At 37.3% G+C, this 21009-nt stretch overlaps 1 protein-coding gene across 3 annotated transcripts in view; it reads right to left on the bottom strand.

The window, feature by feature from the left end:
* Nucleotides 1-2427: 2427 nt before the first annotated feature.
* The window catches only part of LOC131064497 (glutathione S-transferase L3), a 103496-nt gene continuing 84914 nt past the window's right edge, over nucleotides 2428-21009 (bottom strand). For all 3 annotated transcript variants that reach the window (XM_059209386.1, XM_057998651.2, XM_057998650.2), the window contains one exon: nucleotides 2428-2738. In XM_059209386.1, coding sequence (XP_059065369.1) covers nucleotides 2703-2738 — 36 coding nt within the window. In that variant the 3' untranslated portion in view covers nucleotides 2428-2702. The remainder of the gene's footprint in view (nucleotides 2739-21009) is intronic.

The following is a 21009-nucleotide window of genomic DNA, read 5'->3' on the forward strand; positions in this document are numbered from 1 at the left end:
TTACATCATCTAATATTCATGGTAGATGGGGTAAAAATGCTTGAATAATACTTTTCTAATGCCTTGCCACTTAGACACCACTTGGACACCAACCCAATTTTTTTTGAAACTTTTAAGGAATGTGTGTAGCTCCCATATGAGGTAAGAGCATGCTTGACAAGTTTCAACCTCCTGGACAAGATTTTTGCTATGGAGATAGATGTTGCAAATTGAAATATGCTTCCATTTGACATATTTGTTCCTTTACTTTCTTTGAATTGATTTCTCCATCATAAGGTTATATATCAATTTTGGCCTCCAATTTGAAGTTTCTAGCAAAATTTGGAGTGCCCTATTATTTCAAACTCACTTTCTCATCTATACCTTTATCTTAGTGCACCTTATTACAACTCATTATTTCTATCAAGGAAAACATATACTTTCTAGCCTATTTGGCTTTCCCTCAACAACATATCTTGGCCTTGTTTATTTCCAACCTCTTAAATATCACTACTCCAACCTTTTTTCTAATTTTTTTTCTTGTTGATCTCACCCTTCTTAACCATTGCCTTGACTCAATCTTAGACTCAAATGATAGTAGCCTTCTAGGACCACTCGATCTTGTATTAGACATAAGCCAATAAATTATGAAAATAGCATTCTCAAGCTATGCAAATATGCTTTGATACCATTTGGTACATAAACTCACTAGGTTAATAACCACAATGTTGGGTTAATTATGGATTCCTGACCCAGCCCTGCTTTCAACATAGCAAGTATTAGGTGCATGGAAATTTATTGAAGTTAAAGACCTACGAGATAGTTGAACTATATTATTACAAACTTCTTCATTCATTTGTCTTGTCCCTTCCCAACCCAAATTGGATGCTTCCAGTTTTGAGTGGGATGGTAAAGTAGTGGATGTTAGGCCTATAACTTATGTTATTTTAGAATAAATATTTTTGTGTGCATAAATTAGTTTGGATAGGCAATCAAATTATTGTTTAAAATTGTAGAAGAATCTACAATTATTGAGATCATGCGTACAATTTCTCCTTTAGTTTGATAAAATTACATCAAAATTTATATTAACAAATATAAGAAAGTAGCCAATTAGTATTGAATATTTCCATTTTTTGATAATTCATGACATGTGTGAAAGTAAAAAGTAAAATTGAACAATTGTGATTGAATAGATGGTGGTTGCTTATTCAAACTTCATTTATTTTTAGTCTTTTTTGTTTTCCTACTTTATCAAATCATTAGTAAATAACTATAATACTCTTTATATTGATTCAAATCCCTACATTGCTATTAATTTTGAATTGAATATTATGTGAAGATGGAAAGGTGAATAGAGAAGAAGTATCTTTGCAATAAAATGAAATATTAATGAGAATGTTATGTGTTTGGAAATCTCTATAAGTACCATGTATTTATATCATCAATTTCTTGGTTTAGCTTATACAACACTAATGATCACGATCACTTTGTTGCCATGTTTTTATGCATAATAATTAAATATAGAATAAAAAGACCAATTCCCCTTATAAATTAGACACATGCAAATGAAAAAGAGAATGAAATTAATAATTTCTTTTAACAACAATTCAAGAAAATAATAGAGTTCTTTAGAGAAAATATAGAATTTTATCAATTTTAATCTAAAATCTTTAAATGACTAATATATAGTTTTGTGATATTTTAGGAGTGGATTTAAATGGATAAAAAATAGACATTTTGTATAAATCTTTAAATGACTAATATAGTTTTGTGATATTTTAGGAGTGAATTTAAATGGATAAAAAATAGACATTTGGAAAATATAAAATTGTAGTTCTTTTATAATGTCATTAATTAAAAATAATAATTGTAATCAACATCTTATTTAAATAATTTAATAAGAATTATTAAATATAAATTGTGTATGACAATATAGATATTTAATGGCAATAGTTCATTATGGGGTTAGTGTGCCATCGTCAAATGACTTACAGAAGGCAATGGATGGGAATTCCAATGTTAAGTGGTGTAAGCTCAATAGCTTTAACAAACTCTAAAATGAAGCAAGGTAAAGGAAGAAAGTGGTCAAAGGTGTGGAATTTTTAAGCAATATAGGATGTTTCTAGATTCTGTTCATTGATTTTGAAAAGCTTGGAGGACGAGGTAGACAATTGGTATTGAAGGATTTTGTTGCCTTTCCTATTTTTATGGCCTACTAAATCAAGTCTTGATATTGTAAAACTTTTACTATATATGATTACTATAAAAGGAGCAACCCCCACAGTTGTAACTTATCAATTAAATTAAATAAATAGATAGATATTTAATATTTTTAACAAAATTATTTATAAATGTATGCTAGAATATAAATACATCATTATAGAAATATTTCCAATCATATACGATCAAAGCTAAAATTCAAAATTTAAAAAGATATGAAATATTAAGAGCAAAATTCTAAAAGAAATTAATTTATCATCCTCTCATAATGTATGCATGATAATAACTTCAATTGTACAATAATATTTTAAAAAATAGAAATTTCTAGTAATCAAATGGCGTCTTTCTATATTTACATTTGTAATGTTCCACAAATTATTTCAAAGATATAAAAAATTGAGTTCAAATATTATTTTCATTTCTTTGTATAACAAACTGTTAAACAAAAACAAACTGCTAAACAATTTAAGTTTTAATCAAAAGCAACACACCAAAGATGTTTAATTTGTTGTTGATCCCACTGCACGAGTTTTAGCCTATAAACAATAATTAAGAAAAATTAGTCACATGACATGTTGAATACCATAATTTTGTTATAAATTCAAATTATTTATGCTGAAAAATGCAAATAATATGAAATAAAATATAGTTTAATAATGAGTTGAACCTTAAGAAAAAATTATAGACAAAATCACATAATTATTTATAGTCTAAGTGAAACAATTTTCTTAATAATAAAATAAGTAAATTATTCAAAACTCTTTTAATTATTTTACAACTTCTAATATTAGAAAGAGTTGTTTGAGCTATGGTAAATATTTATATTCAACATGAACTTCAACTTCTGGTGTGTGAAGGCTAACAATTTTATAAACTTCTAATTGTTAATAGCTAAATAATATGTTTTTAAAGAACAAAGCACATTAAAGAGGATGTGGGTCCTTTCATAAACTTGTAATTCTTAATAAAAATAAATTATTATAGTTTGAAATTAGTTATTTCTCTCCAAAAAAAGCTATATATGGAGGATGTGAGTTCATTTATGAGGTAGATTTGTGAATAATATTATTATGATGTTGGAATGAACCTAAGTTCTTCCAAAACTTTTTGAGGATGAGAACCCTCTAGGAGTAGTTGCACAAAGCCCAACCCCCTCCCCTCGTTCAATTGGTTAAGTGGTTTCATATAAAGATCATAATTGTGATTCAAATCGAATTTTTCAGATTTTGGGTTGTTGAGATGAAGATTTTTGCAATGTTTTGAGTTGTTGGTTTGGAGTGATAGATAGAAAGATTTCAAGAATATTTAAGGTGTTTTTTAGAGGGTAATTTTGTAAGTCTCATAGCTGGTCGTATCATTTCACCTAGTCAACTCTTTGTAGGTGAATTTGTTGAGTATTTATTCTCCTTTGTTTGCTGTTTAGACTCAATTTTTTGCATCCTTGCAAGTCGTACCAAGGTGCTATAGTCAATGAAAACGTGTACAATTTTGGTACAAGTGTACCATAATATTCAAGATGGGCATGTGACCTAGGGGATTGAGCGCCTAGTTTTGGGAACCTTTTTCACTTGATGAGGGGGCGTCTTGATACTATTTAAAATTTCTAGGCTATTGGAAGGTGGAGAAATGAATGTTAGAAGAGTCATGATGATTTTTAGGGGTTTTACACATTGTACCAACACCCATATCAAATTTGTATGTGTCTAAAATTCATTACAATCTAATATATTCTCTTTTTCGCAAGATAGCACAAATTATCAAGCATAATTTGAAGTGGTCTATCAATCGTTCTTCATGTTGGGTATGTTTGATGATAGTTCCAGTTGTAATGTCCTCTTTGGGGATATTCTTAAATTTTGCCCTAAAATCACAATTCCAACTAAAAATAAGCAATTTAATATAGCTAAGAGTATAAATTACCAATTGAAATGCCTTCTAACAAGATAAATAACATATATCTAAACTTAAAAATGGTTCTCCCACTTCTCCCCAATGGCTCTCCCGCCTCTCTCAATTTGAATGCTACTATCGGTGCCTCTGGTTAGAAGGTGGGTTTTGTTCCTACGGTGTTATCCACTGCGGATGTCTGTGGTGTTCCCTCGTCTTCGGACTTCCCCCCTTCCTCCTCACATGAGGGTTTCTGCTCCTGTGATTCACTATCTGTTTGATGTTGCCACTGATGTTTGGTTTGATGCTCCTCATGTGGTTGTTGTTGTTGGCTCCCCATGGGGATTTGCTTGGTGCAACACTCACGCCCCTCGGTTCTCTGACTGGGGATCCTTCTAGTGTCGACCCTATGGATTATGGGGTTGTGGCTTTGCCAACTGATGCTGATGTTGTTGGTTCTTTGCCTAAACCTACTGGCAAGCGTAGCTTTACTCGTGTGGCCAAATCTTCTGCCAACCCTCGAAGGGGGTCCATCCTCTTCCCTGTGCTAAATCCTCCCCTGTGGTGGTTTGTGGATAGGATGTTGTGGACAACATTGGGTTCTACCAACGATGTGCTCGTGTGCAAATTCTCTAGGCTTTGGCCTTCTCTACCGAACCTTCATCGCTGGATAAGTGACTCTTGGTGGCCTCTGGTTGCTTTCAATATTGAGCTTTTCCCATGTGCTAAAGGTATTTTTGCCGCTTCCTTCACATCTTTCGTTGATCAGGATTTGGTCTTGGGCAAGTTGTGGGCTTGGGGAGTGCACTCCCTCTTTGTTAAGCCTTGGACAACTCCTTTTAACCTTCTCACTAAACCACTTAATGTGCGTCCAGTTTGGGTCCAACTCATCAATCTCCTTCTTCATTTTTGGGAGCACTCTTGTTATGAGGTTATCGGTAACTCTATTGGTCGTTTCCTGAAAATTGATGAAGCTACATCATCAATGGACCACACTACCTTTGCTTGCATTCTTGTGGACATTGACATCTCCCCTCCTCTCCTAGGAGATGTGGTTCTTATGGTGGGGGATAGGCCTTGGTCACAACTGTTGGATTTTGAGGGCCTCCCCTTCCGCTGTAGGAGATGCTTCTCTATGGGTCATCTTGCTTCAGATTGCTCTATTTCACACCACAAAGATGTTTCTACCTAGTGGAAGAATGCTACTGCTGATCACTTAACAATCAATGCCCTTGACTCTGCGTTCGTTGGCTCCCATCATGATGATGATGTCGATGTCGTGCCCCTCACGGCTATTGATGCTCATGTTGCTCCTTTTGTAAGCTCATCTCCAGAGATCACCACTTCTGCTTCTCCTGTTTTGCAGCCACGATCCCCTGTTGTTGTTGTTTCGTTGCAGCTTGTCGCTGCTCTACAACAGCCTCCTCTTGTTTTGTTGCAGCACACTGTTGACAACATTGTTTGTAACCCTATGGGGTCCCTTCTGGTTGATCTATCTTTTGATGGACCTATTGACAACATCGCTTGGACTGTGGTTGCTTGCAAGCGGAAGGGGAAGTCTTCTCCCCTGCCCCAAACCCCCCCTCGTTGGGGTTTGGGTGGCTCCCCCCCCTTGAGTGGGGTATTTTCAGTCCTCCAGTTGGATTGGTTTCCTTGCATGTCTGACGATGTTCGTTTCTAACTGCCTTTAGGTTTTTGTTCCTTTTGCCAACATCATCTCTCTTGATGTTGCTTGTTGTTTGTTGTTGGTTTTTTACTTTGTTAAGGGTCAGCGCCCTAGTTAAAATTGCTTTAGTAATAAAAAACAAGATAAATCCTAGTTTAGGTCTTGTACACAATATTAATCACTTAGAAATTGACATTAAATCATAAGTCAAGCTAGCATTTATTTTTGACTTATCATTAATGTACATCATGAAATCATAAAAACATTCAATTTGTTTAACATTTGCAAACCACAATCTCAAGGTCGGTTGCCCTTATATTGCGAGAGCATGGAAGGTAGGCTTCCCTTCCACCCCTCATTCACCTTGGAGGCTAGTTGTCCTCCTTGTTCAAGCCCAAGAGCATGGAAGGTCGGTCTTCCATTCCATCCTAGGGTGGTGTACTTAATGCGACCTCAAGCCCAAGGGCACTCAAAGTCCCTTGGCGCATGAGCATAACATTCATCTCGAGGTGGCATGCTTGGGTGTCATAAACTCATAAGGGTAGCCATCCTTTCTATTTGTAGTTTGTTTCTCTAAATTCAAACTAGGTTATTAAACAAATCCTTTAGCAACATATAATGAAGAGATACATTTAGGTTACTCATAAAATTCAATAATTCTTGCAAATATTATTATAGTATGCACACATAAATGCACACCTTTAATTTTACTTTATTCACATAAATTATCTTTAATCTATTTGTTGCTATTGAACATTTACTTATGTTCTTAATCTAGATCTGATTACTTATTTTCTTATCTTTTTGTTGATCATTGGTCGCCCCTCCAAAATTAGGCTTCAAATCCTTTTATACCCATTAAATTGGGAAGGGTTACATCTTTTTTAAGGGATGCCCTCTTCTTGTGCACCCACTAACACCCATTTCCTTTTCATTACACCCATTTCCCATTGATAATCATTACTTAAGGAAGCACTGACCCCGAGATAATAGTTAATATGTTCAAGGCAAGCATCAACCCTTATTTAATATCTTTTACTTCTTCTTATGCGGTGATTGGTTGTGTTATTATATTTTTTTCATCTTATCTTACGGTGGGTGGCATGATAGTCGGCCCTTCCTAAGATTGCTTGTCCTCAAACAATTAAAAATTGGGATGATCAAAGATTTTAGTTCCTTCTCGAGTAGTGTCTTCCATATGACCAAATACTTACGAATAGCCTTATTCCTAAGTTTATTTTCTCGCATATCAATAATGGCTTCATGTACCAAAATCAATTTTCATTCATTATTGAGTGAGGCTAATTTAGAACATGGTGTGATATGTTGTCCTAGTACCTTTTTAAGGCAAGACACATGGACAACATTATGAATAATGCTATTCATTAGTAACTCCAACTCATAAGAAACCCCACCAATCCTCCTTATGATCTTGTAAGGCCCATAGAATCTTGGTTTCAATTTCTCGACTCCACTTACTCATGCAGAAGCATCCCCGGTTCTTGGCAATCTTGCATCAACCAAAAAGATTTATTTTCAGTTTGTTTTCTGTTTTGCACTTCTATGCATTTGCTCACCGGATCTTGCGGAGCTGGATTTTGCTTGTAATCGTGACGATCTTCCTTATTCCTGAACCGTGGGACGTTTGGATCTTTTTCTGGCAAGTTATCAATTCTGGATTCCAAGATAGTTTTCTGGCTTAGAACACCGGAACCACTTAGACCTATTTGCTATTGGTGAATCTTGTGGATCATTTTCATAGCATGTGGAGCCCTAGTTCGTTGATTCCAATGTTCCTTGGCATGTGGCCGACCTTCCCTCTGATCCACACTTCTTCCTTTGTATTTTTCGGAGGATTTTCATTGGCAAAGGCCGACCTCGTTGTTTTACATGTTTGATCTTGTTCTTCGGCATTTGATCCCTCTTGGGCCAACCTGGGTCTCTCTTGAGCATATAAATCAATGTAATTAAGCATCATAAATCATCAGAGAGAATATAGAAGATACATCTTAAAATTTAGAGGTCTGGAGTTGATCGATTATGTACTTGAGCATGTATGTAGCAAGCCAGTGAGCTGAATCTTATAGCCCAGATGTTACCGGTTATTTGTAATCAATTTTCATGATATAATTAATCAATCCTACATTGCCTACATCGTCTTGTCTTGCTTTCGTTGTGTTTTACTCTTGCTGCACGGTCCAGATAGATCTCATTGAGGTCCCTCCTAATCGTGACTACACCAAGTGGTATCAGAGCAAGATTTTGTTCTGGAGATTGCGTTCTCCTGAAGATTTTGTTGTGGGGTGGCGGATGTGGATCCAACTTGCTTCTACAAAGGATTGGTGTGAATATGGCATGAAGAGAAAATAGGAATGGTGGAGCGCGTAGGAATGCAGACCCTGTTGTGATCGAAATGTTGAGAGGAATTGCAACCCGGTTGGAAGTTGTTGAGACAACTCAAAGAAGAGGTCGACATATTGAAGATGTGAGTGAAGATGAAGAAGAAGCACCAGCAGAACAAGCAGCAAATCCACCGGCGATTGATCTAGATGAAGAGAGATTTTTTAGGGTTTTGAGTAGGGCAAACACCAAACCACAATTTACCCCACCGGAGTATGATGGAAAGTTGGATTCAGATGAATTAATGGACTAGGTCTCGGAGATGGAGAAGTATTTTTTTTTTGAGAACACCACAAAAGAAAGAAAGGTGAAATATGCATGTACTCGGATGAAAGGTCATGCATCTCTTTGGTGGGAACATTTGCAAGTTGATAGACAAAAAAGAGGTAAAGAGAAGATCAAATCATGGGAGCAAATGGTTGCTAAGTTGAAATCGAAGTTTATGCCAGCTGGCTACCAAGTAAATCTATTCTGAAAGTTATATAACTTAAAGCAAAAAGAATTAAGTGTGAAGGAGTATACCAAAGCAGTCTACAAGTTGAATATCATATCTGAACATGTCGATGATGAGATTGAACAAGTTGTAATATTTGAATGGATTGCAGATGTCTATGCACAATGAACTCTATCTAACCAGCTTGCAAAGTGTTGAAGAAGCTTACTAATATGCCTTGAAAGCAAAAGAGAAGTTGAACAAAAGACATGAGCAAAGATAGAGAGGTAGAGGTGGAAGGTTTTCTAGAGGAAGATTTTAAGGAGGAAGAGGATACTCTGAAGGAAAGGATATTCTAGAGGAAGAGGAACCTATACAGATCAGAACAAGGAAAAGAAAGTAAGCAAATATGGTAGTTCATACCATAAGGATGGCATAAATTTCTACCAGAGAAGAGAACCAAATGGTTACCAAAATGAGGGTTTTGGAAAAGATGACAAAAGACAAGATAATAGAGTGTTTAGAGGAACTTGCTTTAAGTGTGGAGGAGGACATCGTGATTTTGAATGTAAGAAGACAGAGAACACTAGGAGAACCGCATTGGTAAAAGAAGACCCCATCGGATCAGCTAACAAATCGGAAGATGGAGAATTGTTAATGACGAGGAGAGCTTTGTGTCATACCAGAGAGGATGAAAAGCCCTTGCAGAGAAGAATTTTGTTCAAGACTAGATGTAATTTTGAAATTTTCTCAGGCATATATGTACTTCATATATGTTTTCTCTTTTATTCTATTCATTATATATATACATTGGTGGTGCTCTTTCAAAAGGTCACCACTTTTAATTAATTAATTCAATTTGATTATATTATACCATTATATATAATATTTATATTATCTCAATAATATAATAATTATATCATAATAATTATATTATCACAACAATATCCCACTAATAATATAATTTGGAATATAATACAAGTAAATTGCAAACACAAATGTCTAAGGCCAATAATCCAATTAGACATTTGAATTAGATTTATCTACATTAGATAACACAAAAAATTAACACTCCCTCTTTATCTATGTAGATAGATATATGAAAACTCTTAATGTGATGATGTTCACGATTTACCACGGAATGACTCAACATGGTGAAATCAAGATAAACATTGATTCATCATGGATTCACTCAACATGATGTTCATCATGAAATCACCCAACATGATGTTATGCACAAGTGCCCAATTGGAGAATCACTCAACGCAATGTGTTAGCCAAGGAATCTCTCAACAAGGCTTGTTATGGACTCTCTCAACATGACCTTAATTATGACAAGTCATGAACTTTCTCAACATGACAAATTATGGACTCTCTCTGAACCCGATATCAACCTTCTATTCTCCTCGTCCAAGGTTGTATCTAATGAAATGTCAAGGTCCCTCTGAAGCTGAAATGTCAGTTTCTACATTATGAGTTTCACTGAACCTTGTAGGTTGGTCCCCACTTGCATGAAGTTCTTTTTGCAATCATCTTACTCACCATGCTATGTACTTGTGCTTAAAAAAGAAAAAACTCAAACTTGGTTCTAAGATGATCTAAAAGCTTAGAGAATCATGACATTAGGGATAAGTAAAGAAGTAGATTCTCAGAGATTCTTCACAAATTTTATACTTCAGTATATCTAGCACATTTATCCCTTTCTCGATTATTTATTTCGAATATATGTTGGAATGACTTACTTATTACTTTTCTTCTAACATCATGTGCATTTGCAGCCATACTCGGCACCTCCAAAAAAAACATGGCGCAAATCAAATGTATACCTTTCATTTTGGACAACTTTCAGGTCAAGGACATATGATAGGCTATCTAGTCTCACATTTTCTGTATGTTGAATTTGTAGTCCTTATCAACATTGATTCTAGTACCACATACTTTTGCTTGAATGCTTTCAGAATCAATTCAAATATTAATCGAACCGCGGACCAAGAATGATATACACTAAGATGTTGGCAAGTTGAAGTCCGATCTAGAAAAAGAACAATGACAACATAGCCAAACCACCGACCACAAAATAGAATGAACCAATCAATTAGCAAATGATCTGCCACCATGTGGGCTAATGGATATAACCACTAAAGATAGAAACAAGACCAATAAAAATTTGTCAAAAGGATGTCGGCAAACCACACCTGCAAATCTAATAGATACAATGGTTTGCCGAAAATACAAAGGAAACCGGCCCAAACTGTTGCTATTAAACCTATTCCCTAAGCCGAATACTCAATGCACCTACAATCAACTCTTCAACATTATCTAATTATCAACAGCAGAAATCAAAGTCTCTATTCTGAGACAGTCACAATAAACATCATAAGTCTTTCGACACTTACCTTCCCAAACTCTCAAATGCACTCCAGACTTAACATACACTCGGGCACATAAAAAAACTACTCTTCAATATCACCCGAATCTTCAACTCTCCTTCATATACGCTATCCCAGTCAAAAATTCACAAGCATAATATATGGCATTGGTTTGTCTCAATTTTGAGACAAGATGCTATCTCTTCTCACCGATTGCTCAAGCTACTCGACACATGGGTTCCTGCCAAACAAAATGCCTCTTCCATGGTTCTTCCACCAAGTCGGCTATGAACATCATGGGAATCAAAGTTTCTACACCTTATACATTTTTTGTTATTGGAAACCGAGAATGGCCGGTTATGATAAGATTTCGACCACCCTTGTCGAGCCCTAGCGAATGCAATTGGAAGCAACATCAAACAAGGGCAGTTGACTGTCTTCATAAACCGTGGCATAGACAACTGAAACCATTGCCAATACAAGGCGATTCATCCTTTCAACATTGAGTGATCTTTGAGTGCTTCGTTTTATCCAGTCTTACATTCACATGCAGCCAAGAGTTGTTCTTCTTCTTGGGTTTGAATACATTTAATAAGCCACAATGTGATCAAACATAAACAACGCTAAACAAAGTGAAGTCGCCTTCATACATTTCGATATATCTTCACTGAATATGCATTTTGCCCTGTTAATGCTTTGGCCGAGAGTTTCTCAATTCGGCAGGAATTCGACCAAAATAGCAAATAGCATCAACAACAAATCAAATACGATTCAATTCTCATAGACTGTTACACAGATCGACATATGTAGAAACTATGCTTACTCATTATTCTTAACATATTCGCTTCCTTACATATTTGCATTGTTGGGTTGTGGAGGTCGAGAAGGACGAGCCAAAAATATAGTCGATTTTTTATCCATCCTTACTGTGCAGATTACTCCCATCCATTTAACAGTGTACCCGAGGACATTTACTTCATTCTGGGTGTCTCGACCTGCCAATATGAATGATTCCTCCCGATCTAAATACTAACACAACAGATTTGAACCATGCATCAATCGTTTGATCTACGAGGTTCTTCCTTCGTCACGCACCATCTCTGAATGTGCAGATTGGGAGAAGCTATGATACTGGTGTCCATTGCAAGTTCCAATCCCCATCGTAGAAGTATTTGTTGCCTTCACTAGGCAATTCGAACAAATACTTAGCCAAGTAAGTCTCTGCATTTCCTGGGAAAGAAGACAAAATCTCAATGTCTTGACGATTGTCAATGAGGAGCATACGCACACCATCTTGAGCACCTTGCTTGAAGTAAGGTTGTTTGACTGCGACCTTGGAGCCTCTGGGATAAAGCCTGCAGTGGGCTTCCATTTCCACTGTGGGAAGGCAAGCATTATATATTGCAAGTCGAACAACATCTCCATACTGGTTATAATGCCCACCATCTTGTGCGCATCAACACACAACATTCGAGAGAGAACACAGCCTTTATGATGCTTATCAATTTGGAACTCTCTTGCTCGAATGGGCTGAAGACCTTCTACATTGTCCTCGATACTTTTTCTCAACCTTTCCCAAATTTCGTACCCACTCTGATACCATGTTCAAATTTTCTCAGGTATATATGTACTTCATATATGTTTAATTTTTTATTCTAATCATTATATATATACATTGGTGGTGCCCTTTCAAAAGGTCACCACTTCTAATTAATTAATTTAATCTGATTATATTATACCATTATATATAATATTTATATTATATCAATAATATAATAATTACATAATTATTATATCATAATAAATATATTATCTTAAGTATTATATTCTCACAATAAATTTATAATATAATTATATTATCAGAATATAATATAATTATATTATCACAACAATATCCCACTAATGATTTTTTGAAATATCTCTCCCACTCCCCTGCAACGGCTTTCCTGCTTTGTAATGTTTGATCGATGCTTCTACTACTGGTGTTGGGTTTGGTGAGTGAGTTGCTCCGTCCGTCTCCCACATGCCCTCATATGCAGATTCCCCCCCCCCCCCTCCCTAGCGTGGGGGTTGTTGGCGACCTTCCCTCGCCCTCCTGCTTTGTGCCAGTTGAGGTTGTCTCTCCAGACAATGTTTTGGGTGGCCCGGACCTTCCCCCTCCTCCCGTGGGCTCTAGGTTTGGGGGTCTTCTCTTTACTAAGGGCATTGTTGCTTCTTCGGTTATTGCTTTTGCAGGCAAAGGTGTGGATGCTCCCAAACCTCCTCCTCTTTCTAGCGGAAGAAGTTATGTTTGTGCGACTAGGGCTTCTACTATTAAGGGGTTTTGTCCCCTTCCCTGTGCCAAATCTTCCCCTATTGTGGTTTGTGGCCAAGATGTTGTGGACAATATTGACTTCTATCATAGTAATGCTTTGGTGTGCAGACTTTTTGGGCTCTATCCCTCTCTTCCAAACCTCCATCGTTGGGTGAGTAACTCTTGCACAGCATCGAGCTCTTTTCTTGTGGGAAGGGTTTTTTTATTGCATCCTTTACTTCTACCTTGGATAGAAACTTGGTTTTGGACAAAGTGTGGGCTTGGGGAGATCACTCTCTTTCTGTCAAGCCCTAGACAACCTCTTTTAATCCCCTTACTGAATCATTGTCTGTGCATCCAATTTGGGTTCGCCTTCCTAATCTCCCTCTCCATTTTTTGGAACTCTCCTACTACGAGGCCATTGGCAACTCCATTGGTCGTTTCTTGAAGGTGGATGAGGTTGCGTCTTCTATGGGGCACTCTACCTTTGCTCGCTTGTTAGTCGACATCAACATCTCCTCGCCTCTCCCCAAGGATGTTGTTCTTATGGTTGAGGATAGGCCTTGGTCTCAGCCATTGGATTATGAGGGCCTGCCCTTCCGTTGTCGAAAATGCTTGTCAACGGGGCATCTTGCTTCAAACTGTTCTCTTCCTTGCCATAAGGGTGCTGCTACTTGGTGGAAATATGCCACCATTGAACATTTGATTGTCAATGCGTTAGATACTACTTGTTCCTCTCATGAAGATGATATTTCCTCTTGTGATGAAGAGTCTCTCATTGTTGATGAACCTTCTACTGATCCTCTCGTTGTTGTTTAGCAGCCTTGTTCTACTATTGTTGAGCCTGCTTCTGGTGTTGCTCTACTTCGACAACCTACCCTGCAACAATATGTCGTTGTTTCTCAGCTTCTTGCTGCGGTTCTACAACAATACTCTGCAGCTACTTTTGATCACAACTTTATTTAATCACTTCTACCTGATCTCTCTCTTGTAACTAATAATTGTATCGCCTGGACTGTGGTTTGTCGAAGGCAGAAAGGGAGGTCTTCCCCCCTTATCCTAACCTCTCCCTCTCAAATCTTGTGTGTCTCTTCCCCTCCTTGAGTTGGGTCTAGTTTGTTTTTTGATCTGATTGTTGTAAAGGGGCTTGCTCCCTTGGTTTGTTTTGTCTTTTTGATAGTCTCTGACTATGTTAAGGGTCAACACCCTAGTTAATGTTGCTTTTTTAATCAAAAATAATATCCCACTAGTAATATAATTTGGAATATAATACAAGTACATTGCAAACACAAATGTCTAAGGCCGATTAGACACTTGAATTAGATTTATCTACATTAGATAACACATAAAATTAACATGTAAGGTATCCAGTAAGTGTTGTAAAGTAGTTATTGATAGTGGTAGTTCGGATAATCTTGTTTCAGAAGAGATGGTGAATAAATTGAAGTTGGAAAGGTTGAGACACCCTAAGCCTTATCAGATAGCATGGATTCGGGATGATCATAAGTTGTTGGTAAGTGAGCAATGCTTGGTGAAATTGAAAATTAGAAATTATCATAATGAAGTTTTGTGTGATATTATGCCTATGGATATTTGTCACCTTTTGTTGGGTAGACCTTGGCAGTTTGATAGACAGGCAATACATGATGGAAGAAAGAATATATATACTATTGTACCAAATGGGATGAAACAAACCTTGTTACCCTTGGAGGAGCCCCTGAAGAGTGAAGTCTGTACGAATGCTAGAATCTATTTGGTGGATGGAAGGAAATTCTTGGATGGAATGATACATGAGAACGTGTGTTTTGCCTTGGTTCCTAAGAAAACTAAGAAGCCGAAGCATGAAGAACAACCGGAGGAGATAAAAGAGTTGTTAACAGAGTATGAAGACATCATTTCAGATAATGTCCCTGATGGATTACCACCTGTGAGGAGTATCAGTCATTGCATGGACCTGATCCCTGGAGCTAGTTTGCCTAACAAAGCTACACACCTGATGACACCGGCAAAGAATGAGGAGTTGAATAGACAAGTGCATGAATTTTTCAAGAAAGGTTTGATTAGAGAAAGTTTGAGCCCTTGTGTCGTAATAGCAGTGTTAGCACCTAAGAAGAATGGGCAATGGAGGATGTGTACCGATTCTAGAGGGATAAACAAGATCACATTAAAGTATCAGTTTCCTTTGCCTAGGATGGATGACATAATGGATTGCCTAAGTGGAGCCAAATACTACACCAAGATAGACTTGAAGAGTGGATATCATCATATCAGAATCGGAGAAGGGGATGAGTGGAAGACAACATTCAAGACAAATGAAGGATTGTATGAATGGTTGGTGATGTCTTTTGGGTTGACTAATGCACCAAGTACATTCATGAGATTGATGAATGAGGTATTGAAGAAATTCTTGGGTAAATTTGTTATTGTACATTTGGATGACATTCTGATTTTTAATAAGGCAAAAGAGAAGCATTTGTTGCATTTAAAACAAGTTTTGCAGAGGTTGAGAGAAGAGTTGCTGAAAAATCTAAAGAAGTGTAGTTTCATGAAGGAAGAGTTAGTTTGTTTGGGATTTGTGATATCTGCATATGGATTGAAGATGGACCCTAAGAAAGTGAAAGCAATTGTTGAATGGCCTACACTGGAAAGCATTGGAGAGGTAAGATCATTTCATGGATTGGCTAGTTTCTACTGAAAGTTTATCAGAAATTTCAATTCAGTTTGTAGCCCTATGACTGAGACAATGAGAGGAGATAGGAAAGAATTCAAGTGGACAACCAGAGCAAATAAGAGTTTTGAATTGTTGAAGCAGAAGGTGACTCAGCAGACTGTGTTAGCTTTACTAGATTTCAACAAGGTATTTCACGTAGACTATGATGCAAGTGGGAATGCAATTAGAGTCGTATTAAGTCAAGAAGGGAGAGCAGTAGCTTATTTTAGTGAAAAGTTGAATGATGCGAGAAGAAGATATTCACTGTATGATCAAGAATTTTATGTCATAGTTCAAGCCTTGAAGAAGTGGAGACATTACTTATTGCCTAAGGAATTTGTGTTGTTTACTGATCATCAAGCCTTGTAGTATTTGAACAGTCAGAGTAAGTTGAATTAGAGACATATGAGATGGGTAGAGTTTTTGCAGAGTTACACCTTTGTGTTGAAGCATAGGAGTGGGAATTCAAACAAAGTTGTTGATGGATTGAGTAGAAGAAGGAATTTGTTGACAAAGATGAGAGTGACAATATTAGGATTTGAAGAGTTGATGACCTTGTATGAGGATGACTCGGATTTTGCAGAACCTTGGAAACCATATAGAGCACCGGTTATGGTAGATAGAAGTAAGTGGTTGGATTATTTCATTTAGGATTGGATGTTATTCAGAGGAGTTCAGTTGTACATACCTAAGAGTTCAATGAGGGAGAATCTAGTAAAGGAGAAGCATAGTGTTGGATTAGTCAGACACTTTGTTATTGACAAAACAGTAGTATTGGTGAGTGAACATTACTTTTGGCCTCAGATTCATAAGGATGTTAGGAAATTTGTGCAGAGTTGTAGAATTTGTCAAGTTGCAAAAGGTAGTAGTCAAAATGTGGGATTGTATAAACTTTTGAAAGTACTGGAGAGACCTTGGGAGGATCTAAGCATGGATTTCATACTTGGATTCCCTAAGAAACAGAGAGGAAATGATTCTATATTTGTGGTAGTGGATAGATTCTCAAATATGGCTCATTTCATACCTTGTAAGAAAACATCAGATGAAGTGCATATCGCTAACCTATTTTTCAAGGAAGTGGTGAGATTGCATGGATTACCTAAGAGCATAGTTTCGAACAAAGACACTAAGTTTGTTGGTTATTTTTGGAGAACACTTTGGAAGAAGATGAAGACAGATTTGAAATTTAGTTATACTTTTCACCCACAGATCGATGGACAAACAGAGGTAGTAAACCAGAGCTTGGGAAATTTGTTGAGATGCTTAGTTGGAGAGAAGACTGAAAGTCGGGATCTGATTCTTGCACAAGCAGAGTTTGCCTACAATAATTCAGTGAACAGGAGTACCGAAAGAACACCTTTTGAGATTGTTAATGGAGTACACCCTAGAGGTATATCAGAATTGAGGGATATCAATAACGAAGACAAGAGGACTGCAAAAGCAGAAGAATTTGCAGAACACATGAAAGCCTTATATATTCAGGTTAATCAGCATTTGGAGGATATGAACAAGAAGTATAAGGAGAAAGAAGACGAGAAGAAAAGACATAAGGAATTTGAAGTTGGCAATGAAGTGATGGTGTACTTGAGAAAAGAAATATTTTCAGTTGGAACATATAACAAGTTGCAAATGAGAAAGTTTGGACCTTGCAAGATCTTGAGGAAATTCAGTTTCGGAAATGCATATGAAGTGGAGCTACCGAATGGTTTGGCTATTTCACCTGCATTCAATGTTGCAGATCTACATTACTATCATGAATCTGAATTTAGTGATGACAGTATTACAGACTTGGAAAAATAGTTGCCTCGAAAGGAACTAGATCAGATTGAAGACATTTTGGACACTAAGATTGGGCGTAGTACCCAGAGCAGTCAATACATGGAGTATCTTGTGAAATGGAAGGACAGACCAATTGAAGATTCATCTTGGATTTCTCAGGCGTAGGTGGACCGCCTTGGTTTTCCTCTCACCCTAACAACGTGAGGGACTCACTTTTTTTCAACAACCCCAGATGTCTAATGCAGGAGCATCCCCGGTTCTTGGCAATCTTGCATCAACCAAAAACATTTCTTTTCAATTTGTTTTATGTTTTGCACTTTCTTGCATTTGCTCACTAGATCTTGCGGATCTGGATTTTGTTTGTAATCATGACAATCTTCCTTATTCCTAAACCGCAGGACGTTTGGATCTTTTTCCTTATTTCTCAGGCACGCACACACACACGCACATACACACACAAATGCACACGTGTGTGTATGTATATGTGTGTGTATGATGAAGGAACATCCCCAATCTATGAGAAATATTGCATCAACCAAAACTATTTCCGTTTAGTTTAGTTCTTGTTCAGTTCAGTGTGCAGTTTTACATGTTCTTGTCAGTGTGTTTCGGTAGTTGCTTGCTTTTCGTTGCAGATCATATTTTCGATTTTCAGGCTTGTTCTTGTGCTTAATTCCATATCCTCGGTCCATTTGGATTCCTTTCCAGTGAGATGTTGCTTCCGGTTTGGTTATTTCTGGGTTGCAGAGCAATTTTGGGCTTATCGTCTAAGTTGGAGATTTCTTCTTTTCCATAGCGGTTTCTTGGATTGCGGATTAGTTTGGCTCCCCACTCGATGTTCTTAGGCCCTTAGACGACCTTCCTTTTGATCCGCACTCCTTGATTATTCTTTTCCGGAAGAATTTCCTCTCATTATCGAGGCCGACCTATTTACACATTTCATTTTCCTATCTTGGTAAATGTAATCTTTTGTGGTTGACCCAGATATGTTCCGAAGGGTATAAATATTGTTATATGAGATCCTTAGGGGGCAGTTTGAGGTTTAAGAGTTCCTAGTTATAGGATTGATAATTCGGAGGTCTCTTAGAGATCCGGATAGATTGTAATCTGGCTTGTTAGCCTGCATGTAACCAGTTGATCTATGATGAATACATGATGGTGTGAATATCCGATTTTGTAATCTTTTAGTGTATTGTTGTTGCTTTAGTTGTCTTCATCTTGCTGCATGATCTGGTTTGTTCTCCTCGAGGACCCATCAGATCATGGCTGCACCAAGTGGTATCAAAGTTGGTTATGAACCTATTGATGGAGGAAGAGCTAGTTGCAAACCTTGAGGCATTCCTTTCGATGGACAGATCACCGATTGGAGGCAGGTTGCGAACATGTTCGATAGATCGTCGAGTTGAGGTAGTTCACCAGAGCAAAGGAGGAGATTGCACCTAGAAGGATGAACCCTCAGAGGGTGGAGTAGATGATGTAGTACTTCAAGAATGAGATGAGGAACGAGATCCGGAACGCATTGGCTAGTTTGCGGAGGAATCTGGAGTCTGAGGATGAATATGAAGAAGTTGGAGAGGAGCTTGAGACCAAAGAGGTTGATGTACCGAAAGATGGAAGAGAGGAAAGACTTTTGCGAGCGATGGCACAAGCGAGTAAAATGCATAGAGTGGAGGTTTCAAAAATTTTCGAAACGCTGAACCCGGAGGATTTAATTGATTGGATTGGAGAATTGAAGGACTACTTCGAGTTTGAGGATATCAGGGACCCACAGAGAGTCCGGTTGGCACAGACTAAGTTGAAAGGGCATGTTGCCTTATGGTGGAAAGAGTTGCAGAGACATAGAGTGGAGAATGGTGAAATGAAGATCATCCGGTGGAGACAGATGGTTGCAAGTTTGAAGGCTAGGTTCATTTCGGGAGACTATGAGTTGGAATTGTTCAAGAAGTTGTAGAACTTGAAGCAGAGAAACATGAGTGTGAAAGAGTATTCTGAGGAATTCTACAAGGTGATGATCAGATCTGGACACAAAGAGATGGATAGAGAAAGGTGTCGAGGTACATAAATGGACTTGCATTTAACATTCAGGATGAGATGAGTATGTTGAGGATTTCCACAGTTGAGGAGAAGGTGAGAAGAAGATAGCAGAATAACCCTAGAGGGAAGGAGAGATACAAAGGACATATGAGTGGTAGTATAGAGAAGCAGATTGTTGAAGATGAATCAAATCCTAAGTGGAGTAAAGAACTGGATCAGAAAACACATAGGAAAGGGAGTGGCAGTAGAAGAAGAGAATTTTCGAGTAGATGTTTCAAGTGTAGAGAGACTGGACATAGATTTTTATGAATGTAAGCAGGGAACGGCAAGAAGTTGACTAGACTTAGAGAAGGAGTCTTTTCCGAACTATGTCCAAATTAGGTGGTAAGTGTTGCAAGGTTATTGTGGATAGCGGAAGTACTGATAATTTGGTATATGAGGAGATGGTAGTGAAACTTGGATTGAAGAGGCTTAAGCATCATTGTCCTTACAAGGCGAGTTGGTCACACATGAGTTGGTTACAAAAACTCTTCACATCCCAATAAAAACAACCCTTTAAGGTTCATTTGAGGTTATAATCATTACAACCAATTGATATAGCTCTATCTATTGCACCTACCATCAATAAAAACAACTTTCTTAGCTACAAAGAAAGTTGACAAAGCAAATAATTTCATTGAATACAATCAACATATTCCATATGAAGTATTAAGAACTTTGCTAAAAGATCCAATCCGTAATTGGGATCAAACACAAAACCAATTCAAAGTTGGTGAAAGAATATTACTCCATTTGCGAAAGGAGAGACTGGTAGGATGTTTTCTCTAGTCTTCCATGCACAATTTTTGTACTATTATTTTTATCTTTTTTGGACATCCCAGAAGTAATCAAACTTAAGAAAAATAAAATCCATCTAATTGAAACATGCTAGCATGCCAAGGGTTTCTTTGTTGCTACTTTTGTTTCTTTTGATGACCGTGATTTGGTGTTGGGTAAGTTGTGGGTTCAGGTTGTTCACTCCCTCTCAACTAACCTTAAAACCTCCTTTAACCCTCTTACTGAACCAAATCTTCCTTTCATTTTCGGGAGAGCTCTTGTTTTGAGGCCATTGGTAACTCTATTGGTTGCTTCTTGAAAGTTGATGATACCACCTCCTTCATGGGTTCGCATCCTAATCAATATTGACATCTCCATTCCTTCGCCTGAGAGATGTGGTTCTCATGGTTGGGAACAGGC

This window comes from Cryptomeria japonica, chromosome 7 (assembly GCF_030272615.1).
Source record: "Cryptomeria japonica chromosome 7, Sugi_1.0, whole genome shotgun sequence".
Classification (NCBI taxonomy): Eukaryota; Viridiplantae; Streptophyta; class Pinopsida; order Cupressales; family Cupressaceae; genus Cryptomeria; species Cryptomeria japonica.